At 39.9% G+C, this 27,249-nt stretch overlaps 1 protein-coding gene across 8 annotated transcripts in view; it reads right to left on the reverse strand.

Annotated features, from left to right (window-relative positions):
• LOC111864021 (diuretic hormone receptor) overlaps positions 1 to 27,249 on the reverse strand; it is a 529,565-nt gene that overhangs the window by 45,984 nt on the left and 456,332 nt on the right. For 7 of the 8 annotated variants that reach the window (XR_004512977.1, XM_033751295.1, XM_033751292.1 and 4 more), the window contains 2 exons: positions 19,182 to 19,367; positions 18,068 to 18,231 (listed from right to left, as the gene is read on the reverse strand). Coding sequence is in view for 7 of the 8 variants with exons in the window: in XM_033751295.1 (XP_033607186.1) it covers positions 18,068 to 18,231; positions 19,182 to 19,367 (350 nt within the window). In the remaining variant the exon portion in view is untranslated. Of the gene's footprint in view, positions 1 to 15,909; positions 16,261 to 18,067; positions 18,232 to 19,181; positions 19,368 to 27,249 lie in introns of those variants that run through there. The other variant, XM_023850950.2, reaches the window with a different exon arrangement.

Raw genomic sequence — 27,249 nt, forward strand, 5'->3', positions numbered from 1 at the left:
TAAGACGTTTCGGAAACTGGATCTGTTTCCGTCCTCAGGTGAGGGAAAACACCTATTCTGTTGGGTCCCTTAGAAAGAGCTAGCCTCAATCACTCAACCGTCCAGTGATTGAGGCTAGCGCTTTCTAAGGGACCCAACAGAACAGGTGTTTTCCCTCACCTGAGGACGGAAACAGATTAAGTTTCCGAAACGTCGTGTTTTTTTTAGTTATCTTAAAACCAAGATGATGGATAAAGTCCGAAAACCCAATATCTCTGTGTGTTATACACCATCCTCAGAATCCTATAGAAACCAAAATTAATTTTACTTGTTATTTTGTACGAGTGTGAAACTAGGCCTCTCATTCCTGCAGTAGGAAAAGAGATTGAGGAAAGTCTTAGCATAGGATGCTGAGGGAAATATTTGGATCTAAGAAGGAGGAAGTAACAAGAGAATGAATAGAAGAAGAAGAAGCTTCATAATTTGTAGGTAAATAATCATAGGCTGATAAAACGAAAAAAGGGCGAGACAAACAAAGTACACAAAACGTACTGGAAATGATAACTGTATAGAGCATTTTAGATGTTAAACCCGATGAGAGAAGGCAGTTTCGATGATACAGAGCCTATGCAGACTGAGAATAGAAAAGGATGTCACAGGAATAAATTTTGAATATAGTGACCGGATTCAAATGGCTCAAGAGAAGGTCCTCTGGTGGACTATTCACAGTAATGAGCTAGAGGGCTCCACAAAAGGTAGGGAATTATTTGGCCAGCTGAACAAACCTGAGTCAGTACTGCCGATGTTCCTGTCGCATCCCCCGTATCCTAACAGAAGCGTTAGCGTAGTGAAATATACACCATTACACTACGCTAACATATCGGTCCTTACTTTACATGACATACTGTACCCCTGGTTACTAACCTAAACATGAAATCATAAGAAACGGTCCTCAGAATTTCAGAATTAGCGAGATTTACAGAGGTAAACTGCATGCTTAAGAGAAAAGTACAGCTTACGATTATGAAATGTCCAAGTTGCATAATAAGATTTGAAAAGGATAGATTTTAACATAGAGTAACTTAAATGTATTATTACAAAGTACAAAAAGTATGACGTCATTTTGTGCATGTTTTTGTCCTGTGGGACCACCACATCAAGGACAGAATCAGTTAGATGGTACAGGGATGAAGGCTGTACTTACATAAAGCAGATAACATAGAAGACCTATATGTACTCGTACATTGGATTTTACAATATTGTGGTCTAGTGGTCAGAGTTCCTGGCTACAGATCCAGAGATCTCGGGTTCGATTCCTGGGGCTACCAGATTTTATGAGACGTAGTGGGTCTGGAACGGGGTCCACTCTGCCTTTTGAGGAAAACTGAAGAGATATTTCAAGGAAATAGCGGTTCTGGTCTAGAGAACCCAGATTAAGGGCAGTGGGGATTCGTTGCGCTGACCATGTGACACCCTATATCCGCTAAAGTTGGCACTAACTTCACCCACAAGCGGCGGTCACTCGGTCGGTATAGTTCACTTGCGGACTACAGGCCAGGGAGTTTTTCTCTGTAGTAACTTAGAAAAGCCAGTGAATGTGTATATTGGGATAGGTGTTATCGGCTTACATATGCCTCGTATTTCAGAAGTCGTTTTATCAAGAACCCGTACTCCCACCATTATAAAGATTCTCTTTCCCGCGAAGTATATTTCTATAAGTATACACATTCTAGTGTTATATCGACCATTAATGGACGTTCCTGAATTATAGAATTCATGTCCCACTTCAAAATAAGCAAAACTCCGTGGCCTGTAGTCCGCAAGCGACCTATACCGACCGAGCGACCGCCGCTTGTAGGTGAAGTTAGTGCCAACTTTAGCGGATAGAGGGTGTCGCGTGGTCAGCACAACGGATCCCCACGGCCATTAATTTCCGTTTTCTAGACCGGTGGCGCTATTTCCTTGAAATAGCTCCTCAGTTATCCTCACGAGGCTGAGTGGACCCCGTTCCTGACCTACTACTTCTCAGAAAATCTGGTAGCGCTGGGAATCAAACCCGGGACCTCTGGATCTGTAGCCAGGAACTCTGACCACTAGACCTGTTAATGCTACCTTTAATTTTTAATGGAATTATTATTAACTTTTTGCCATTATATAGACTTTCTACTTTTGTCATTTTGATTTTTAGTTATTCTGTGTTTCTTTGCGTACTCGTGCTTACTTTGTAATTGGCCTCTGTGCTGTTAGTTTGCACGTAAATAATCACGAATTGAACTGAATTGAAACGAATAATATTTCGGACAAAATTTACAGATAAAATGGGGCACATGTTTCGTTCCCAATACAGATTTGGCTTTACTATGTTCGATATAATTAACCAAACTAGAGTGAACGTACTGTTATTAGTGCGGTCCAAACTTATTAAGCCATGAAAGTAGACAATTACAGTTCTCATTAATCTGAGGAAAGAAAACAAGGTCTTTTCGGGGTTTATATTGAGCTGACCACTTTTAGTCTGCTACAATAAAGGTGAGAGTGTTTCAGTATCTACAAGGAGTCCATTACGTACTAATATAAAATTGGCTACTTATAACCAATTATCTGTGTAATTATCCGCTCTTATATTTCGCTACATCTCAGTCCATAAGATTTGTTACATAATAGAAAGTGTCACGGTATACCCATAAATGAGGTTGATAATAGACCTTGTAGCTTTGTACTGTAAGCTACATATGAGAATAAATGCTTGTAAAACACTGAGTTTATGTAATCCCTTATACATTAATATGGACGAGTTACATGTTGTGTATATACGATTTGGTACTTCAAAACCTTTTTATATTAATTACTGTGAGGCGTAGGGAAGTTCTAGAGGTCTGTATTATTGTGTATTATCAAGACACCAAAACTTTCAAACTGTCACTACAGCGCTGTCGATGGAAGCCTGCCAGAAAATCTTTCGGCCGTTCGGGCGAAAGAGACGATTCATCTTCGAGTCAAAAATATGACTGCACAGATTTCAACTAACAGCTGTCTTGACGACACAGTACAATATCAATTCAATGCTATTTCAATAACTCGATGAACAGCCACCGTGAAGCAAGCTTATGCGTTACGTGGCCTATCGATTGGAATCCCTAATCCTTGCTACTGCCTTACTCATTCAATCATTTGTGTTACTCCTCGGTCCAAACTTCCATGTGCGAATTGTACACTGGAACAATCACTGTAAAGCTATTCGTGCAACAGGCCATGGAGGCCCATAGGATTGTGAGACGTCGAGGCTCCCACATTTTCTAGAAATTAGCTCATAGATGGCGGTAAGGTTGCCAGCCTTGCGCACCAGCAACGCTTTACCCCCAAGAATATTCCTGGTACTCATTTCTGTTAGAGGCTGAGCCGACCCCAGGGCCATAGTGATGCTGGAAGGATTAGGTCAAACGAAAAATTCAGTGGCCTCATCGGGAATGGAACCCACGACCTACCGGCTTGTAACATAGTGCCTCAACCAACTACGCTACCGCGTGGCCACGTTAATGCATGATTCCTATGTGAAAGCAGTTGTACAGGAGACACAAGGAGACGACTCCAAAGTAAATATCAGGATGTTGCACTTCCCAACAGAAAACATCCGTAAAGTTATACAAACAAAATAAGACAGAAGTTGTCAGTGGACAAAATGAAAAGAACAGAATCTTAATTACAAGAGCTAAATAGTTGAAATCTGTGCTAGGCTTGAATACTGTTCTCAAAAAGCCCTCAAACCCCTTGCACAGGAGATCGAGTTTGAAGCCTATCAACACGGGAATCCCCAAACCTCCTAAAACTGGGAGCAACGTCGGTTGGAAAATAAGCTGTCTTCAAGGTAAATGTTAACAGATTTTATAGGGCAATATTGAAGAGAAAGTGCATAGTGGACAGGCTCTTGTTTTGTATAGTCCGACACCAGTCTAGCCAAGTTGACGTGTGGAGCGTCTCTCTATTCTCCTAGAAGGCACGAAAGATTCACATGTAATTCTCAGAAGCCCGCGCTGTATATAGTGAATCAGGTCTCTTATTTTGATAATAAAATTTAAGAATTTCCCATCGGATTTTATGGAAATTTTTATCTCTCGTCTTATTACTGTATTGAAATATGGTTATAAAGTAAACCAGGTGGATCCGAGAAAGAAATAATGTAAGATGGGATGTTCAGTATTCAGGTAAAAACGGTAACATACCTGGAACAAATGGGAAGGAAAATATTGCTATAGTGGGATTTGGAATTAATAAAAACAGAAAAGTCCATGACGGATGAAAGTAGTTTGGATATTTCAAGAAGGTTACAACACAGGGGGTGAAAGACTATGCGAAAAGGCGGGGTTTTAATATCAATAAAATTATTTATCATGCACTAACATAATGCAAGAACAAGAATTAGCTTTCTTAACGGAGTTAAACAAATAATTTGAAACAGACATGTCAATAACACACAGCGTGTTATGTGCATCGTATACAAGTATTCCACGTTCTATAAATGCTTATGGTCTTGTGTATCCTTCAGCCTCTAATCATGCAAAGGCGCCCCGTTTATGTCCGGAGTTCCGGGTTGGCAGCAGACAGAAAACAAGAAGTTCTGGGAAGAACTAATCGCCTACTTTCTTTGATACAAAACTAACTTCATATAAAAAAGTCGTCTAACAATTATTTTATTGTTTCCTGTGTATTCGTTGCCGTCGTAATGCTTTTTCCGAGCCGTTGACTAGCAACGATAGGGGTATACTCATATAGACATACATACTGATGGGAAAGATTTATGAAGTATGCATTTGAGACGGGCTGTGGTGTTGATAAGGTGGATACACAGACACACAGCATAATGATCGCATAAACCGATTCTTAATCTTTAAAACTAAGGAAAGTAGGCTAACAACTTAAAGTGGAGGGGAGGGTGAACTGTAGATGTGAGTAAACAAAAAGATGAGTTTTCAATTACAAACAAAAATAACCAAATCGATTTATGTGAAACTAGTGACACCATTATGGAACGCTACGGTACGACTGGCTATAGAGCATTGGTTATCAACCTTTGTCACACCGCGGCCCGGTAAATTCTTTTTTCTATAAGACGAGGGCCCGGTACCGGGCCGCGGCCCGACGGTTGAGAAACACTGCTATAGAATACGGTATGTAGGGTGTGCGCATGTAATGAGATAAATTTTCATTTCAGCTCTGACAAATGACATGGCTGCTGTTTCTGCGCCGCAATTGGCAACACTGTTTTTCTGGTGCCTGGTAGATGACGTGACTACGATTCAGTGGTTAAATAGTCGTTGGGATTCAGATCTTCCTGGCCCTGTAATAGGAGTGTCATTACAGTGGTACTTTGTCACAAACCTCAGAAGGGTGATTTGCCAATTTTTAAGCAAGATTGTTGGAAGGACTTGGATCTTTAGAAAACAGTCGACGGTTATGACATTTCGAACTTTTAATACAAAGGGAGGTAGGGAAATCGTAAAAAATTAATGGACGAAAAAACTTTGGATACCTAGGTATAGCTTGGGGGATAATGTTAAAAACGGATTATGAATATAAAGGGCGTGAAGATTAAAGCGACAGTGAAAATTTCAGAGACATCCTCTTTAAATACATTTCGGGTTCTGGGAATTGTGGAGAAACAGTTTACAAGTTAAGTGACTGTTGGATTGGCATGAATGATTCTGATTCATGGAATTAATTTGCTTGCTAGTTAAAAATACTTTCAGTTAACGTCTACGCCATGGGCTCCAAAGGCAAAGCCTAGTCACGGAGACTTCAGAAATTGGAAATATAGAACTCAAACGCCAAAAGGAGATAAAAAAATTATTTGATTTCTGATAATGAGTCGACCATTATGATAAAACCTCTTTCGAAACAACAGTGTATGAATTATTCCACATTAAAGGCTTTGAATATTAACGGCAGCACATTTTTAAATTAAAATAAAAAAAATACGTGTAGAATTCAAAATAAAATACTGGAAGGCGTCCACCTGCACAATATTTGTAGTAAAGAAATTTGTGGCCAATGTTGAAGCATCCACCACGCCCACCTAACGTGTGTTAATAATTTGATAATTTGACAATGCCGGAATGATTTCAGGAAAAGTATTTCTAATAATTTTTCCAAACTTGATAAAGACATGTAAATATTTGCACAGAAGTCAGAACATGATTGGTTTGAATTTGACAACAATATACGCGGTAGCGTAGTTGGTTGAGGCACTATGCTACAAGCGAGAAGGTCGCGAGTTCAAGTCCTGTTGAGGTCATTGGATTTTTTCAATTGACGTAATCCTTCCGGACGCACTATGGTCCTGGGGTCAACTCAGCCTCTAGCAGAAATGAGTACCAGGAATTAATTAAATAATTTTCCTGGGGAGTAAAGCGAGGCCGGCGAGTAAGGCTGACAACCTTACCGCCATCTTTGAGCCGATTGTCTAGATAATGTGGGACCCTCAACGTCATACAACCCTATGGGCCTTCACGGCCTGTTACAGGGATAGCTTTACTTTCATTTTACTTTACCTAAAATTTAGTTCTGGATCATATACATGCACAGTTATCTAAGTTTCTGACCCTTTACCCTTGACCTAATTTGCCCCATTCCATTCACGTGATTCAGTCAATTAATGTTAGAAAATAGTGATGAATTCATGCAGCAACAGTTGAGAGGTTCGGCGTATCCGAGCACGATTTCCGAAGAGCCTACACTGCCTGAGAGTGGGATCAGAATTTTCCCAATTAGAGCGACATGTTTGCTACTGATTTCACACTGCAAGTTCAGTTACCATAAGATATTTCATTAACCTATTTTAAATGCTTTTGATATTGTATCTGCAATTATTCTTCAGCTCTTATGCAAGAGTTCTTTGCTGCAAATAAGTGAACTGAATTAATCATTAAAAAAACGAGAAAGGTCTGTTGCACTTTTACTAAATATATACGTACTCTATATTTCGTTGTCAATATGCGGTATGTTGTCACGGCAACAGGAACATGTAAAACTTGAAATTAAATGGTAAATTACAGAGTATGTGAAACCCGTAACATAGTTAACATATATAAATAAATTTATAATTTATCCCTTGTTTATAAGGACGCTGTCAGTAAATGAGACCACAAAGCGACGAATGATTGGATAAGGAAAAAAGAACTGGAAAGAAAGGAAGTTTATGTTGTCTAATTTAAGGAAGCATCCCGACGCTTTTCCTGAATAGTCTGAGAAAAACCATGACAAATCTTAGATTATACAGCCGGCGTCCTAACCGAGATTCGAACAGGGCATTCCTGAAAAGGCAGAAGCGTTACAGCTTTCTTTTTCGAGAAACATATATAGAATATCTCACGAAACTACCGCTAATTTCCATGTGGTTATTAGTTTGGATATTCAAGTGAGAAGTGTCATACAATAATGGGGTCCTATCCTACACCACGATGGACCTGCTGTACCAGAATGTGGAATCCGAAGAAAATCGCTAAGTAGAAATTCAATTTTTCTATACTATCAGCTTCATAGCAATTTCATGACTTACGGATACTTGATCTCTGAAATGGTCTCCTGCATTGTCAAAAATGTGATGTAGCGTTATCATAACGTTTGCTTACTCCTGCCTGGATAGGGAACTCTAAATGTTGGCGATGGCCGATCACAGTGGCTCCGCGGTCTAAGGTATTAACCGCCTTCACTCTCTCGAACGCTGCGATCGTGGTTCGAATCGCAATCAAGATATGGGTGCCTGGGCGCGTTCATTCTGTAGCGGCCCTGCAACGAGCTGATCCCCGTCCAATGAGTCCTACCGGCTGAGTATACATTAAGAAACTCAAACAGCTGTCAAGGTCCACAAGGGCTGTAGAGCCATAAATAGTTAAATGACCTTAAATAATAAGCGGTCCAATTAGTTAGTCGTGAATGTAGCTGATAACTAAATACAATAAGTTCTAGGAAGAAGTAATCGCCTATTTTCCTTTGATACGGCATGGATCGCATAGAAAACGACGCCTCCAAAAATTTTCGTTGCAGAGGAAAACTCTTTACCCGTTTATTTATTACCTTACAACCAGGGGGACAACCAGACCCACAGACAGACGTTTCCAACAATTAATTTGTTGTGTGTATTCTTTGCCGTGGGAACGTGATTACCGGGCCGTTGCTGATAATGAAACTCTTGTGTGAGAACTCCAATGGGACTGTACACATATTTTGTATTTACATGACATATTCCACATCCTACAGTCATTTTGACTAACTTTGGATCCATGGAATTCAATGCAATGCAATGTAATGTAACAGACACATATATTTATTGGAGAGATTTATTTAAGTATGCAGCTGATATGGGCTCAGATGCCATGATATAAATACTAAGTTTCATTAAGATTGGTTCAGCCATTTTAAAGTGAATGGGGGGATTCACAGACAAACAGCATGGAGATTGCATAAACTTACTTTTTTTTTAATATGGAAATAAGCTAATTACTTTATCAATTATTTTATTTGTCCTTCATCACTTTTGAGCAATGTGTTCGTGATGGCTGGAAAAGAGACCAGTAACAAACAACACCAAACTCCGTTGCTTTAGTCCGCAAGCGAACTATACCGACCGAGCGACCGCCGCTTGTCGGCGAAGTTAGTGCCAACTTTAGCGGATAGAGGGTGTCGCGTGGTCAGCGCAACGGATCCCCACGGCAGTTAATTTCGGTTTTCTAGACCGGAGCCGCTATTTCCTTGAAATAACTCCTCAATTATAACACTCATATATTCAGTAACTAAATTAATATAAGAAATGCCTGGATATTCCATGAACTAACGGAATTACAGGCTTTAACAATAATATATAATGTATATTACACCGTCATTTGAAAGGCACTGATTTGAAAATTATGTGGGTCGGTATAAGACTTAAGAAGTCCTTGAACCGGGCTGTACGTCTTAATTTAAATATATTTCTTGCAGATTTAGCTTTTTCTTTTACTATTCGTAAACAGAATTAGCCAAATTTAACATAATGTTATAAGAGAACAAAATTCTGCAGTGAATATTACAATTTGCAAATTATTTCTTACTAACTTCAAAGTCAGAAGTAAAATGTTACGTAGTTAGAAGGAATCTAGATGACAGAGATATAGGTCTACTCATCAGGATGAAATATTCACGGTACACAGAGACATAACCTTAATAGTTTTTCTTCGTTTAATATACAGAAGTAAATGTAAAGAATAAAAATTACTTCATCTTTGGCTCATGGCTCACGGTAAAGAAATAATCTTGGAAACTATTCCTCTTTTATGCAGGCTAAAGAGAAACAAGAATGAATTCATGAATTTAGATGATTTAGCTGACGCTATCTTGGGACGCCACTGCGTCTCCTTCATGCATCTTCGTCGCTTCTTGCGAGCTGTCTCCACTTCGTTACGCCAGTAACCAGCCGCGGGGGGCCATTAATTGCCAGTGGAACATCGTTCGCTGCAGACAGTTAAGCACTCAAGACGGTTTATTTGCCGTCAAGATGCTAACTCAGCTCTGATTCCGGGCTGAACAAATTTATTGGATCACTACTCTTTGTGGCAAGGGTGCAGAAACATGCAATGGCCATAGTAGAACAGCAGAAAAATTTCAATTTTGGATTTTTTTGGACATAACGGTCATCTACTTTTTTCATTTAAAACGTTTCGGAGGCTGGATTCTGCCTCCGTCCTCAGGTATAATAAAGCCAATTCACCTAAGCCTAATCGATAGAGCGAATTAATTTAGTTGTAGTTGTAATTGTACTTTGCACTGTAATCATTGTGTATAGTAAGTCCTTTATTGTTTGTGTAGTTTGTGTGCTGTGTTTTGTTTGAGTGTGGCGGGTTATTTTATGTGACGTGTGTTATTTGTGTGTTGTGTCTTATTGTAGTTACACTGACACAGGGTAGAAACCCATTTGCAGTTTAAATAATAATAATAATAATAATAATAATAATAATAATATCTCCGGGTATAGTCAGTAATTATATTATTATAACATCGCTATGAACTTTTAAATATTATCAGAAATATTACGATGTATACTCCCAGATTCAAGGACCTAGGATGAACCTCAACTATTTATACGTACCGTAACGAACAATATTAATATATACTGCAGCATTATAAAATTGTGACGTCATGAGAGTGAGCTGGAGAATAGTTTTACGTTAGACATCTTAGATGCTACCACCAATATTTTACTGTAAATCTAATGGAACCAGCTTATTTCCTGTTCCGATTAAGAACGAACATAACTTGTAGTCCAGATTCCTTAGTCAATGAGTAAACATAATGTAGCACTAGACCCGTTGCTAAGTAATGACTCTGTAAAGAACGCCCGTTGATAGGCAACAGATTCCTAGCATGCATCAATGGACTAACTGGAAAGCGGTGTTCTCTGCGCTCTCCGTGCAACAGCTGCGTGATGAAACAATAGAACTGTTACAACGGTGTTTTCTGTGCGGTCCTTGCCGACATGTTATAAGCAGACAGTTCAGTTCAGTTGAGTGACAACTTGACCAAGGTTTTCCGTGGTTTTCCCCGGTCCTAGAGCAAATGCTGAGTTGGTACCAAAATTCCACGTTGCACTGCATGCCTCACATGCGGCCCTCCCATTGTTAACAACAAAATTTCGCCCTAATATAGCCCTGCCAACGTTAGAAAAAAAAATTACTATAATGCACTCCATCCAGAGTCATAAAATATGTATATAAAAATCCGATTATATGCTCTACCTATACTAGGAGGACAAGTGGGTACTGTCTGGGAACCTTCAAAATCTTAGATATAGTGTAGTTTCTTACCCCCCTCCCCACCAATGTAGTATCTCTCACTATCACCCCCCACTTCTTCTTCTTCTTCTTCTTCTTCTTCTTCTTCTCTCAGAGGATTAGATCAGTTGAGTGAATTGGAGCGAGTTGGTAAGTTAGTTAAAGGACTACTGCCGTTCAGTCCTTCTGAGCCGTTGCTTCTAGAAGCTGGTAGCTGAGGCTCAGGCATATTTCGGGTACCCAGAGTAAGGGGAAACGTCCGCCGTTGGAATCCGTTACCAGGAAACGATCGATGAAGACACAGCAGACTGAGCAGACTTACTACGTGCTGTATGTGAATTATATACCCATTCCTAGGCAAAGGGTCGGTGAACACATCCTCGAAACACACGAGGAAGCAACAACAAGACGTCTATTGCTAGATAAAACGGACATCCAACGTGATTGAGAAGAAATGGCAAGAAGGGAATTAGACTGTGCCAAGAAGACTTCATGAGTGAGTTGAACTTACTGTGAGACTGTTATAAATCTGTTGTCAGGATACGACTAGCGAAGACTGAGAATCTTAGTGCGCGTGGAACGGTGAACTGAAAAGTGTGCAGAAGAGCGACAGCGCTGTACTTTTCTGTAGTCATGAAATGTGTGAAGGTAAAACGCGCAATAAACCCAATCATCCAACCCAGACCCCTTCCCAAACGTCACGCACCCCTAACATATGACAATAAGGTACTTATTTTATTTAATTTTGGCAACTGTTGTGATATGAAAAATATCTCTAAATATTCAGAGCTCTAGGCTTGAATTGGGGAAGTGATAAATATTCTTCTCGGCAGGCACACCGAATATCCCGACTGAGGCTTTCTTGGTTTTCCTCATACCCTTCAATCATATCAGGGCAGTCCCTCAGGCAGGCCACGACTGCTTCCTTCCAAATAGTTTCTGATTCATAATTTATCTATCATTTTACAGTTGGGTGCTATACCATTTAGATACTGAGAGAAAGCAAGGGAAATTATTTACAAACTTTATGAATCTAATCAAACCGTCCATTTAGTAGGGCGGATGCCTTTGTCTCTGGACTCCTTTACCAGTTTCTGACTGGGATCAGGGTTTCATGCTATGAAGCACGACGCAGCTGACGGAAAATTTGAAATTCGGCGCGAGTGCGGGGGGGGGGGCTGGAGAGCGTCTCCGTTAAAACAATATTACGCAATTTTTTGCGTGCACAGATTCCTAACCACGTGAGAGAAAATGGGAAGTAACATCACTCCCATGCGTAAGCAAAATGTGATTCAGAACTTTAAATTTTGAAGAGCAATGTTGGAACTTGTGATGTCGTTCTATCCAGACATCAAAGCAATGCATAATAATAATAATTTTAGTATCTTCTGCGCCGTTTTAAATCACTGGTAACCCTAAACTATCACATGAATATTTATTTATTTAAGGCCTTCAGTCTCCATTTATTTCTCTATCTTCTCCTTTCCTGTTGGCAAGGCTAGCTAAAACACAAGTACTGTGTTTTGGAGGTTAAAAATTTGTTGTATCTTACATACATCTGATCTCGAAATTCAGTTTAACACTGTCTTATAATATTTCTTTAGGGTTCTCTTTCATGAGGCATTCATGGTTTATGGATGAGAACAAAAAACATTAATGGTTAACAGCAAAACAACGCCAACATAAATGCATTTCGAGACAAAATATATACAAATGATTATGACAAATTATCAAACTCTAAGAAATAATATATCTTAAATATAAAGGCAAAAATTTAAGTAATTAAAGCATTAAATTTAGAAAATTTTAATTAAATTCTTGTTAACATGAGCAGAACGCACTGAAACTTTTTTTTCCTTGACACTACAGCCCCAGTGTGCCTAAGCCTACCTCCATGAACTCCGTTCTCTTCGGTTTTTCCAGATCTTACAAATACGGTAGGACTACTTTGGCGAGTGATCAGCTCGTCGCAAGGCCTCTACCTATATACAAACACAGAAAAACGCACACAAACATCCGTGCCCTGAGTGGGATTCGAAACCACGATCCCGGCTTCCGAGCGAGCGAAGACAGTGCACGCCTTAGACCACTCGGCTACTGTGACCGGCACTGAAACTTCTTACTACTTATAAATGATAAACACCTGACGAATGCCTTATGAAGTTGAAACAGGTCGTGAACAAAAAGTGAAAGCAACATGGCGGTGAATCAAAATAAGACAACCATCAAACATCAGAGAAAGCAGAAAATAAGAAAAAGACATAAATTTAAATAAAAGAATACTAGAATAATAGAATAGAATAATTTAAGCACTAGGTTAGGGAATTAAAAGTATAATTTTATGGAGTTTAAAAATGGTTTGGAAGAGAACAAATATACACTGATGTGATGATATCATAAGCTTACATTTCGCTGGAAACGAAGATAGGATAAGAATTGGATTAAATGATTAGAAAACTTTTAGGTTTTAGGCAGAGAGAATTATGAAGACAAATGAAAGGTACTTTATGGATTAGCTATTAAATGAGGAGTCACAGCGCTTCGGTGGGGGGGGGGCGGATTTCTCGCTACCTTTGAAGGAGATTAAATGCCGCAAAGAATAATGAAGCTACCTGCAGGGCAGTTTCTGAATGCTTGGATAAGGGCTGATACAGTTATTATATAAAAATCCCTTGAAATACAGGCGCCCTTGTGTAATTTAAAAAACGGTGCATGTGATTACATTGCAGCAACGCACAGTGACAATTATATCACATGCTCCGACAAAGCAATCGTTGGGTAGTTAGCAGTGTCCTGTTTTCTGCAAAATTTCTCTGCGTTGCAGTGTATCTGGTCCAGAAGCCCATATGTTTCCCAGTTCCATGGAAAGATTTTCTTCTTCAAGCTCAAATTTCATCCTTGCTGATGCATGGATAACTACGGAGCGGCTGAACTAGTGATAACGGTCTACATAACTATTTACATTTTTTTATTGTTTGTGGGGTGGGGCTAAGTCCCTTGTACTGCGGTCACTTCTGGCCTATTGTACCAGCCCCAGATGATAGGTGAGGGTGATTGTGGAGCAATTGGTGGAATGAAGATTGGCAGGGGAAACCGAAGTACTCGGAGAAAACCTGCCCCAGCGCCACTTTGTCCACCACAAATCCCACTTGACCAGACCCCGGGATCGAACCCGGGCCGCCGCGGTGGAAAGCCAGCAACTAACCGCTTGAGCTATGGCGCGGCCTTACCAGCATCTATGTCGTAGTTTTCCTCGGGTGAGTGTGCTTATAATGAAGTATTTCTGTTTTCTGAAGTTAAAATTTTTTCGGTAATCCTATATTTGGTTGCTGTTAAAGGTAATATGTGTAATTCTCCCCCCCCCCCAATAGAATTAACAGTGTGGCACTGAGACGAATCACTGACACAATGAAATAAAATACGGAATTCTTGAATGGTATTCATCTGGATTCAGGACTGTTCTAGTCTGAAACAAAATATGAAGTCTACAACATGTAGGTCATGAAATAAGATCACAAAAGAGTACATACGCTAAGACAAGCAGACATGTTACCCGTTGAAGTTGATCATGCAGCTCAAAGAAACAGCACACAAGGAAATATGTAGCAGTCGCAAAATTATTCACCTCATGCAACTAAGCCATCAAGGAAGCAGTGAAACAGTAATTATTTAGCACTGCACGACACTTTTACTGACGGATGGAGAAGTGTAGAATAATTGTAGTTCGTAATATTTCGCACTTCATTAATTTCATGGATAATGAACTAGATCAGACACTCAATTATGAAATTACGAGCATGTACAATTACGAATTATTTAACATTGTGTATGCTGTACTACACTGAAATTAATGTGTCGAATGCAGTAATTATCAATCTGTAACTCACTATGGACTACCGAATTACTTTCGCAGTATACCGAATGTCACAGAATAAGATTTGGTGTATGAAACTTCAAAATTAAAAAGCTGGATGGAAAATACTTTAGCATTTCTAAATAGATTTCTGGGCTTCTGTCCTAATAATTTTTCCATAATCACTTACGAATATAGTGTACTGATGTTTAGGTCCAGATATGAATATATTCTTCAGAAACAATTATCGCTGAATATACCGTATTTACGCATGTATAGGCTACACATTTTTTGCCAAAAATTCAAGAGGAAAACTGGGGTGCGGCTTATATTCGAAATATTCGAAATCACACTTCATTTAAAAAAAATATATTCGTAATTAGTAATACAGGGTGTTCTACTCCTGAAATAATATTCCAAGAAAATTATTTTTTTCTATAATTTCTGTCTGAAAATTGTGCTGCGGCCTGTACACGCACGCGGCCTATACATGCGTAAATACGGTAACTACAATAATTCGAATTTAGCTGTTGCTAATTTTAAAATGGTATATGCTAGATAAACAATAAAAAATAAGAAAAATGTTCTGAAGGATCACAATTTTTTCTTTTAAGAAATGTAGATATAAAATTAAGAAGTCAAGATGATCAGAGTTGAATTACACTAAATTGGGTTGACTATGATAAACTGTAGCTACACCGCTTTTGGGCCGATGTACGTAAAGTTATGCAAATGTGCAATGAAGTACTTATTTTTTTTCTGTGGCTCTACAGCCCCAATTTGGGCCTAGGCCTAGCTCCATGAAACTCTCCGTTTCACTTCGGTTTACTAGATCTTACACATGCGGTAGGACTCCTTGGGCGAGTGATCAGCTCGTCACAAGGCCTCTACCTGTAGACAAACACAGAAAAACGCACACTAACATCCATGCCTTGAGTGGGATTCGAACCCACGATCCCGGCTTCCGAGCGAGTGAAGACAGTACATGCCTTAGACCGCTCGGCTACCGTGACCGGCATGAAGTACTTATGGAATCAAGTATATAATTCTCGTAGAAATAGTGTGAGCATTTTACTGGAAAGCGTAATTGAAGTTATGTATAAATTATAATATAGCATTAGATTATTTCATGGAAAATTTTTCTACACTTACTTAAAAAAACTCAGTTTGTAAACATAAATTTTAATACAGAAAAGAATTACACAACATATTAGAAACGTACGTCTTTAGCAGAAAATTACTAAAACAGAATATACCAAAGACTACTGAGGACTAAAGGTGGATGAAATGGGCAAGACATGTAGCAGGTTGGGGAGATTAGAAATGTATGCAACATTTTAGGCAGGCAACCTGAATGAAAGGAACCACTTGGGAGACCTAAGAGTGGATGTAAGGATATTATTCAATCAGATCTTAAGTAGAGTGTGAAGGCGTCATTTGGATGCACAGGGCCCAGGGTAAAGTTCAGTGGCAGACTCTTGTGAAAACAATAATGAAGTTCTGGTTTGTAGAAGACGGTGAATTTCTTTAATAGCTCAGTTTTTGTCATGCGCGGTTATAATTATGCACTTGCCTGTTCAAGACGGTCATGAGAATTGGATAATTCGATGTTTGGTTATGCTGTTAGCCCTACAGAAACAGAGGTTTAATTGTGTAGTTAAAACTAAGTGCAACTTTAGCGTGCAATGTATGTAGGGAAAGTTAGTATTATTAGCTGCAACAAAACTGTTACGTGATTGTTACAACTAACGAAATTTCCCAGAAAAACAAATTATATTTCATATCTCTACTTTATTCCCTGATGTGTAAATACCTGAAGGCTCTGTCAGTAATTTCGAAACGTTTGTTTCCATATTCGTTCTACAATCCAACAATTCCCAAATCCGACACTGGCGGATACCAGCAGTGTTGCCACTATCACGAGTGGAGTCAGAACAGTGAATTCAGAAACATTAATGTGACGCGGAAACATTGAAGGACTTACATGCGATATATTTTTATAAATGAAATAAGTTCACATATTTATAGAACTGTGTGTGTGTGGATTATTTCGATGTTGAGAAAATAAAATGTGATTTAATAATAACCTTACTCTTTACTTCCTTAAGTAACTTGTCAGTCTTATTAATAAGGGATCCTTTATTTAAAAATTAAAGATATTTTATATGCATCTAGTTCAGATATTTAAAAAACCTGCCATTTGAGTAAATTTTTTCCTCTTCAGCACAATTTGCATTTATATGATCGCTCCAAATCTTAAACTGTGCCATGTGAGCTTCCAAAATATTCGCCATGGGTCCTACAGGTCCTTGGGAAGCAAATATGTAATATAAAATTTAGAAGAAAATTGTGAATATTAAGTGATCTCTCTATATGGCCCTGTACTTAGGACTAATTAAAATAATATAACAACGTACATGGGTGAAAGTTATATGACAGCAACTACCAGAAACAACGACATTATTAGAACTGTCTCGCGGTTCAGTTAACGGTGAATAAAAAAAGAGATGCTATTTTATATTTCACAATCCATGAGACAAGAGGAATGAATTCTAGCAACTTTACATATAGCAACTATAGCATGTATTAAACATGATAAGCGATAAGCACATTCAGGGGCCATGGAAATGATAAGCAGGGCACTATATGTTTCTCCTATCTACGTTAAATTCGATTACGTTATACTGAACAACGCATCTATATAAGAGTGGAAACATGAAAAAATTTTAACTGTATTTGAAACAAATCATGTACGGATATTTTCATTGTTAGGTGAATAAATCTTAATAAATCTCTGAGAAAACCTGAATACATGAGGGAACAGTTGAATATTTATATCAAAATGATACTACTTATATTTCTTAACTTACTAAATTTTCTTTTGGACTTCAACAAATGCATTAGCATTGTATGTTTTCTTATTATTTTAGTATTTATTATTATTATTATTATTGGAGTGGGTGGGTTTCCCCATGCACCGCGACTAATAGTCTATTGTACGTCCCCCTTTGATATTCTACCAGTCTCCATACCCTGCCGGTACTGGTGCTTGCTATCAGCCCCGTTCAGCCAGCGATGCTGGCTGCGGTACCCGATGCTTCCCTATTTACCGGAGGCATTGGAAACTACTTGGGCGGGAAACTTTTTTACCTAATTTAGCTCAGAGGTCTCCTAGAGACATGAGGATCTTTTACGTGCCGTAAATCTACGACACGGGACCCACCGCTTAAAGTCTCTCCCAGAGGACTTGTTCCTTGAATTTTTCCGCCCTTAAAAATTCCACGACCTCCGCCGGGTTTGAACCCGCGTACCTTGAGTCATGAGGTGGGAACGTTACCCCTAGACTACGGAGGCCGCTTTATTATTTTAGTAAGAAAAGATTCAATTTTATGGAGCGATAAACTGTTAAGCTTTTGTGTCAGTGCTGACAGCTTACCGAATACTTTCTGTTCTGGAGCGCGGGGACCAATCCTTGCTGCTGTAGTTGTAACGTCGATTTCCTCCTAAACTACGGGCTGTCTTCCAGCGCTCAAAGTGGTGGCGTACGGTATTCTGCACTTCCGTATTCAGGAAACAGTAGAAAAGCGCTATCGTGAAACCCTGTGGAGGCCATAAATATACTAATTATTAACAAAATCACCCGAACTTTAGCTGGATTTTTTCCTACAGCAAAGTGTATTGAAATAATTAAATTGCTTATTTTATGTAATACATCTTCAATAAACCTCTGCTAAATCCTTATACACTTAATTACATGTATATTAAACCATTTTCAATATCTGTTTTCTATAACGGCCACAGATAATGTTAACTTTAAAGTAATACTTTAACTTCTTACTTTATACAAAAATTAGTACCCACACTGAAAGGAATCTGATTTATCCTCATCTATAACAAAACTAAGGTAACCCTCCCACGAAACGATTCTTTATAATTTTATCTTGTCGCCAGGATTTCGTAAACATCAAACAAGATGTTTTACGTATTGAGCTCTTATTGATTACCTACAGCCCAAATAGTGGCGATGTATATAACTAGGGCATTACAGCTTACGCGGTCTCCTGGGAATACAATACAGAGACGAAGAAAAGAATAGCAAGAAGAGAAAATTTTGTACAACACTACTAATACCACTAATACTACGTATATGCAGCAGAGTAAAGCCTTCCACTTACCACAATATGTCGACGCAAAAATTTTAAAGGTCGAATGTGTTTCCAAATTTCCTGCCGATTGACCTCACTAAAAATACAGCTAACCTGATCTAAGACACAAAGTCCCGCCTTGTACACGCTCTTCTTTTTCATATTTAATTTTGCTTCTAGACATTTAAATTAACGCTGGATATAACTCTCGTGACCCAGGGTTAGAATTTAAGTTCGAAAGACTGAAGTTCTTACAGGTCTGTCGTATTCTTCCTATCCTTCAACCATTGTCTACGATACGACAACTTTCACTTACTTTGTGATTTAAAACCATTCCCCCATTCGACCACATATTACATATGCATATGAACAAGTGTAGTTAAACGGACAAAACACTTCAATTACCTGTGTTGACAGAAGTACTGCTGTGACGTAGTCATAGATAGCAGCAGGTATGCCCTCTGCGGGACCAGTAATGACGAGAATATAAGTAATGCCCAGCAGAGGAATGAGGACCAGTAGTGCCTTGGTGGCTTTGCGGTACTGCTGGGTCTCGGCGTTGTTTGTTGCCCGTAGCTTCGTTATCAGGACCTGCAACAGCAATCAGAGTCCCAGAGATCACACATTTCTCCACTGTGACAGAGCTCAGCGCCACTTGCGTCATAAGTAGCCATTAAAACAGACTCCAACCACCCGAACCAATCCTTCACTTGTAAAATCCAAAGGTGTAAATCTTGTAATATAAAATCCCGCGATTGGACTTAATCCTGAGCCAACTGGATCCACTTTATATTCTCACAATTCACCACCATAAGATAAGTCTTCTGTTTCTCCGTCTTCTATAGTCCATTCGCGGAGACGAGAGAGTCCTCGTAAACAAATGCACGCGGTATCTCCTTCGCTCTATGAATGCAATCATGCAGCGATCACGTGATGCGTGTCCCGTTGCAGGGGCGTCCAAAGTTCACTCTTCAGTCTGAATGCAGGTTAACGTGCGTCCGAATGCAGTGAGTACACTGAAGTAACTGCGGGCTTTGTCCACTCCTTGCTGTCAGCTGTGGCGACGCGGGGCTTTCTTTATTTACGCTGTCTCGCCTCCGCGAATGGAGTATAGATGGCTGGTTTTCAAGAAGATTTGCTGTCAAAGTTCCTTATACATTTCACATCTTTCCTAAACACGTCACAGATAATACCCACGCCGCAAATGGAATGCTGTGCGAATAAACCCAAAACAAGTGATACACAAGAAAATATCTTTCAGTGCGAGGGGATACCAAGGGAACTGACAACCGCAAGGCAACCGCAATTTTCGAGAATTGCTATCAGCTTCAGTTGAACACATGTTACTGAATGGAGCAGCGCAAATTGAGGAAACTGCGTTGTCGTTCCCTCAATTTGTGCTGCTCCATTCTGTAACATGTGTTCAACTCAAGCTCAAAACAGTTATCGGAAATTGAGGTTGCGTTGCGGTTTCCAGTTTCCTTGGTGTAGCCTAGCTCTTAAACGAATGGACGGCGACCATAAGGAAAACAGTGGGATGTTATTTAATGTATTTTAATTAGGAAATGACGTATCCAAACGCGATACGTAATTTTTACATACAGTGCAAGATAGAAGACACGGGATGACTAAACTGCAACAGAAGGCAGACAGACAACTGAATGTCATCCTGCGACTGAACCGTATAATTTTTTTAATTAATTTTTTTATTTGCTTAGTGGGTGGTGGAGTCCAACTGGGTCCACTCGTCACGGCGGCCACTGATTGGCCTATTGTACCTGTCCCGGGTGATTATAATGATGGATAATTTGGTGGAATGAAGATTGGCAGGGGAAACCGAACTACTCGGAGAAAACCCGCCCCAGCGCCACTTTGTCCGCCATAAATCCCACTTGACCAGACCCGGGATCGAACCCGGGCCGCCGCAATGGAAAGCCAGCGTCTAACCGCTTGAGCTATGGCGCGGCCGAACCGATATAAAAGTGGCCAGGCAGATTCCATGAAGTTCACTGTCCTCTGGGATATGACGTGTTAGTAGATATGTGCCAGATATTCAGAGGAACTTTTTGTCCTCGTCTTGAATGCATAACATTCTATTTCGAAGAAGGGTAGAAGTTTACTCCGAAACGATATACCAAACTAGACCACGTTATAACTGAGAGGACATTTTCACAACCACCGCAGTGAGAAACTCCGATCTCACGCAGGCGGTATTCATGTCGGTTCGTCTCTTGTCACCGCTGCAGGAGGATTGTGCTACGTAAGCAGATGTCGATTACTGAAATGGCCAGCGGCCTCCGTAGTCTAGGGGTAACGTTCCCACCTCATGACTCAAGGTACGCGGGTTCAAACCCGGCGGAGGTCCTGGAATTTTTAAGGGCGGAAAAATTCAGGGAACAAGTCCTCCGGGAGGGACTTTAAGCCGTGTCCCGTGTCGTAGATTTACGGCACGTAAAAGAACCTCATGTCTCTAGGAGACCTCTGAGCTAAATTACAGGCCCTTTCCCGCCCAAGTAGTCTCCAATGCCTCTGGTGGATGGGGGAAGCATCAAGGTACCGGGGGCCGACCGCGTTGGCTCTACGGGGGCTGATGGCACGCACCGTTACCGGTAGGGTATGGCGACAGTAGAAATTAAAAAGGGGGACGCACAATGGACCAATAACTGGTCTACGTGCATGGGGAAACCCACGCCCTCTCATAATACATACAATACATACATACTGAAATGGCCGGCCGTATTCTCCAGGTAGACAGATGCAGCATGTTACGACGAAGGGTAACAGTGGTCCTAAAGGGAGTCTTCCTCACGGGTCAAGCGAAGGTAAATGTGAAAGGCATGGATTTTATATTCTGGTAATGCTGGCTTACTGAAATCAGTAGCAGGCGAAGCAGTAAACATTAATTTAGACCTGATGAGAATCCAGAAGATCAGATGAAACAAGGAGCTTGTAGGTGATTTGCATTTTTTTTCCTTTGGCGCTGCAGCCCAAATTTGTGCCTTGGTCTACCTCCATGAAACTCTCCGTTTCACTTCGGTTTACTTGATCTTAGACATTCGGTGGGACTCCTTGGACGGGTGATCAGCTCGTCGCAAAGTCTCTACCTGTATAAAAACACAGGAAAAGTGACATAAACACTAAACATCCATGCCCTGAATGGGATTCGAACCCAAGATCATGGCTTCCGAGCGAGCGAGCGAGCGAGCGAAGAATGTGCATGGCTTAGACCTCTCTGCTACAGTGACCAGCAGTGATATGCATTACTCTACGAAAATGAGATTGAAATCGTCGCATTATTTTCGTGTACAGGAAATCAAACATCAATTAAGATGGCAGAATTGTTAGTGATAGGATGTCCTATATAATCCAAAAGGGTCGCTGGTGCCGCATTGTTCTGAGAGTGCATGACCCACTAGAAGTTAAATAAGATGCTATAAAAAGTCAGCTTTAGAAAGAAGCTAAATACGTGATCGACAAGTTTACTGCGTTAAAATATGAAATACGTACGTTATTGTAAGAGCAAATAAATTATGAAAAATAACATAGGCGGGTCAAGTAATACACGTGGAGGAAACGAAAAATACGTATAGAATTTTGAAAGTGAACTTTCAAATTGGAAGCTATAGGAGAGACTTAGTTGTAGATAGAAGGAAAATATAAGAAATGATATTTGAGAAATAAGATCTTAATGAGACGACTAAATTTAAATATCTTAGGATAGGGATCAGTGACGGACGTATATCTACACGCTAAGGAATCTTCGAATTCCATGAAGGTCGAGGGTTGGTATCTTGGCCTGTTAAGTAACCATCAATTCCTCAAGACTGGTCTTGAATTGTTCAGGTAGTTAATAAGAGAGTTGTGACTGTGTTTAAGAACCCACGCTGTGAAGTCGTCTGCAGATCGTTGGGGTAAAGCTACTTTCATTCTGAACTTCGACAGGCTTATTAAATTGAAGTGCTTTATGCTCTAGCCACTTTATGACGGACAAAGTATCCCTTATGCCTTTCGAATAATAAATTGAATGACCTTCATCTGGTCAGAAGGCAGTGATGATGAGAACAGTTTATTTTCCTTCCGATAATCAATCCCCGGTCTTCCAGCCCGCACCTGGTCACCGAATAACATATCCAGGTTCTAGTCATTTATTTGTTTACGTAAATTTATGTATTAAGACTTGGATTTTACAGTAAAGGGAGCCATACTCGTGTTTTCCTTCTTGTCTGAGGGCAAGAGAGTGACAGGGACGCCACATCGAATGAAGTGGCAGATGCCAGGTACGAGGATCTCCAGTGGACGCATCCGCCCTGCAACTCAATTAGCGTGAACAGCAGGGGACTGCGCTGGGGAATTACGGAAGGACAGTACAACAAAATGGAAACAGTTTTACATGTTGAACTAGAAATGAAATTTCAAATTTAATTTTTAAAAATGTTTTTCCTGCACTGAGTGAGTTTGAGGTTAGAATGACGATGATGACATTCATTACGTAAGAGCGAGGAAGTGATGGAAGGAAAGAGAAACCCGCGTTGTGAGGAGATCCATGCAATTTGTTCTTTATCGGATGTTATCTGGGCGATTTATTTAAGGAAAGTGAGGTGAGCGTGAACTGTAGCATACATAACAAATTTTGCTCAGAAAATCTAAAAGGACAATTGGAAGAACTTGCTATGTTGGAAGGATAACATTAAAATACAGTGCAGTAGAATATTATACGAGGATAAATCCTGAATACCTCGCAAAATTCAAGACAAATTTTGAAACAAATACGTGATTCCTGACGAATTTTGGGGGATTCTCATTATTTTAAAAATTTCGCATAAAGTGAGATTTAGTTAATTTAGCCTTGAACTCTCTATTTTTATGCTGAAACGGACTTAATAGGAGTATACATAATACAACAGGATGCATGAAATGAAAAAAAAAAAGAAAAAGAAAAATGCCAATATTTGCCTGGAGTAACTAAGGAGAACCATGTAAATACAAGTCAGTATCATCGGCATGAAGGTCGTGATTCCTGATACCAAGCCAGAAGATTTGTCTCTTTAGACACACTTTCCATTAATTTCTGTTATGAAAGTCTTAAGGTTCGGCCACACAGAGCGCTACGTACGCGACGCACGCTACGTACGCTATGTTCGCTATACGAACAGAAAAACATCTCCCTTTATTGCCAATGTGACTGGCCACACAGACTTCCGTACACTACGTACGCTATGTTCCCTATGTTAGCTGTGTCGCAGAGTGTACACAGCGTACGTAGCGAACATAGCGTAGCGCTCTGTGTGGCCGAACCTTCAGAGTGGCCTGTAGAAGACAGTAAAAATGGTCTAAGTGCCTCCGTAGAGATGGAAGAGCAGAATGCAGCAGACACTATATTTGTTTGGGAAAATTAATGCGACATATGCTTCTTGGGTTCGGAAACGTTCAGTTAAGATTTCTTATCTTTCGTCTTCTACCTGACCATTCAAGGATACGTAGCGTTATATGATTGCGAAATTTTGTCCGTCATCCTACGGGATTGAGGATGCATGAGGCCAAGTTGCTGATGAGAATATTTTAACATAAGAGAGCGGAAGTAACACGGGGAGGTGAAACTCCATAATTTTCACCCTTCATCAGATATGCTGTGGACGTCCCGGTGCAAGGGGTTAGGACTCCTATTTCGTATTCAGGAAGCCTCAGCTTCGACTTTCGTCCCACAGACCGGTTATCTTGAACTCCTTTTCGTGTTTTTTCAGTCCCTCCAAGCAAATACCAGGGCACTAAATTAAATCAGGCTAGTCTCACTTCTTTTTCAGTAATATTCGATTTATTATTCATTAATAATGCTATTTGATCAATTTTATTTGTTTCATTCTGGTCCGTCACACTAACAATACTAGAAAAGATAAAATAGTTCCGTCCTGTGAGACTGGTGAAGATTTTTCTTATTTCAATTCTTAATGCCCTTACATGTTTCGGTCCTTAGAGACCATCATCAGAGGGACATCGATACAGTTTGGAAACCACTATTACCGTAGGTGTTCTGAGTGTTAAAATATATGCAATGCTGACAATATATTTTAACACTCAGAACACCTAATGTAATAGTGATTTCCAAACCGTATCGATGTCCCTCTGATGATGGTCTCTAAGGACCGAAACATGTAAGGGCATTAAGAATTGAAATAAGAAAAATCTTCACCAGTCACATTGGACGGAACTGTTTTATCTCTTTATACTATCTGATCAGCTCAAGCCTTGTCTACCGAAGCAAGAAGAATGCTCACCAAATAACTTTCTTTTTCAATAGCTCTTTCGGCCCATTCAGGGCATGGCCTCTAATTCAGTTCCGTAATCATTTTTTTCACAGACGGTAGGACTCCTTGGGAGAGTGATTAGCCCGTCGCAAAGCGGCTACCTAAACACAGAATAAACGCATACACACCAAATATCCATGTCTTTGAGTGGGATTCGAACCCACGATCCCAGGATCCGAGCAATCGAAGACAATTCATGCCTTAGACCGCACGGCCATTGTGACCTGCACCAAATAACTTCAGAGGAACCAAATTATGAAGGATGAGATGCATCGGTCACGTGGGTACGTCGTAAATTTAGGTTAGCATTGGAGATGAAGCCGATCACAGTTGCCGCGCCGTCTAAGCATGAACTGTCTTCGCTCACTCGAACACTGGGATCGTGCGTTCGAATCCCACTCGAGGTATGGATGTCTGTGCTCGTTTATTCTGTTTCTATTGTCCTGTGTGTATGCAGCTGCCTTGGACGAGCGGATCACTGGCCCAAGGAGTCCTACCGTCTATGTAACAAAGATTACGAAACTGAAGAAGAGGCCAGGGCCCAACGAAGGGCTGTAGAGCCATTGATGACTGAATGGAGATGAAAATCGTAAATTTTATTTGGTAATCCTTAAAGCACTAGAAGATACAGGGCACTCCAGAACGTCTCCCAGATTTCCGAGAAGGACTCTGCTAAACAGATCTGCTTAGCAAACATCAACTTCTTCTGCAATGTGACGACGTGTGGCTTGGTATATGCTTACTGACGTTCCTCTGAAACATCGGTAGATATTTACCGGACTACGGCGTTGCATCACAAGAGACAGTGATCTTCATAGACAAGGTCGCATTGAGAACCCCGTATCTCGCCCATTTCATAAATATTTTTTGTCATCCCTGGACATTTCTCTACACTCTAGTTTTATAACTGTTGAGTGTGGATTCGTTTAGCGGTTGTGTTTTCATAAATTTATGATATTCTTTAAAGAGAGAGGCGAAGGGCAAGATAAGTATAAGAAACCAGATGTGGGGTCCACGATGTACTATACTTTCTTAAAATGGTGCAGAGCGGAAGAACGCTGGATAGCGGGAACACCTAAATTAGATTTGCTATTAAATTAGTGTTACAGTATCAAGCGTTCTAACTTCAAAGTACCCCAATGGTTCATTTCATGATCACGGAAATACAATGCAACTTGATCACTGCATTTCCGCCAGCTGTATCACTGTCATTAGATTCTATGTCACTGCAACTCCATAGAGTATGGGGCAGAATTTTCAGGCGTAAACTTATTGATACTGTTGCTTTATTGTGTATACAGTGGCTGTAAATGTCACATTTAATTGAATATGTCACATATCTCTTGAGAAAAATTAGTCGACAGATACAATAACGCCTCAGGTGGGATTCCTGTTCATGAAGCAATGAGGTGAAATACAAATTGTTATTTTATTGAAATTTTCTGCAATTATAAAGGAAACAGTAACCCAATTATTAAAAAACACATGGTGTTCCATCAGGCATGGCAAGAACAAAGAATACAATTTATTGTTTTAAATGGAAGGATAAAGTGAACGGAAATATTAAACTTTTAAGCTCGTACACGGTCACCAAGGAAAATAAATAAATATCAGATGATAATTTATAGTAGTGTATTTAATTTTCTACGTACCCAATTCATCAATACTTTTCACTGGGATAATTCCGTATGTGACTTAAGTGACATTCCTAAGCAGAGATGGCCTTAAAATGTTGCTTGCTAGTCAAGGTATTTCCATCTTTTATAAGTTCGAATATTCATAATTGTACTCACAAAACCCCACACCCGAACTTTATCCAGAGGTAAATATTAAATTCATATTTTCGCAACTGCCTTCATTCAGGTTAACTTTACAACCAGGCTTTCCGACAAGATATTTTACGGCATGCATTCCAGGGGCATGCATAAAGAGCCTAAGTTTTGCCACTCGTCCCCTTCCTGTTCGAGGTTAAGTCTGAGGAGGGCTGTACCTCATCCAATCCTTCACACGACTTCATGGGAGGAGGGTCTCTTTAGTATAGGAAGAAGCTTGCTTTTTTTTTTAACTTTGTTGGCATATTATTTCATTATATATGGATAAATACCGTCTTAAGTGCAACAAATTTTATTGTAGTTTTTACTTCTTTTCCTCCTCCACACATATTATATAAT

Source organism: Cryptotermes secundus, unplaced genomic scaffold (assembly GCF_002891405.2).
Source record: "Cryptotermes secundus unplaced genomic scaffold, Csec_1.0 scaffold303, whole genome shotgun sequence".
In the NCBI taxonomy this organism is placed as follows: Eukaryota; Metazoa; Arthropoda; class Insecta; order Blattodea; family Kalotermitidae; genus Cryptotermes; species Cryptotermes secundus.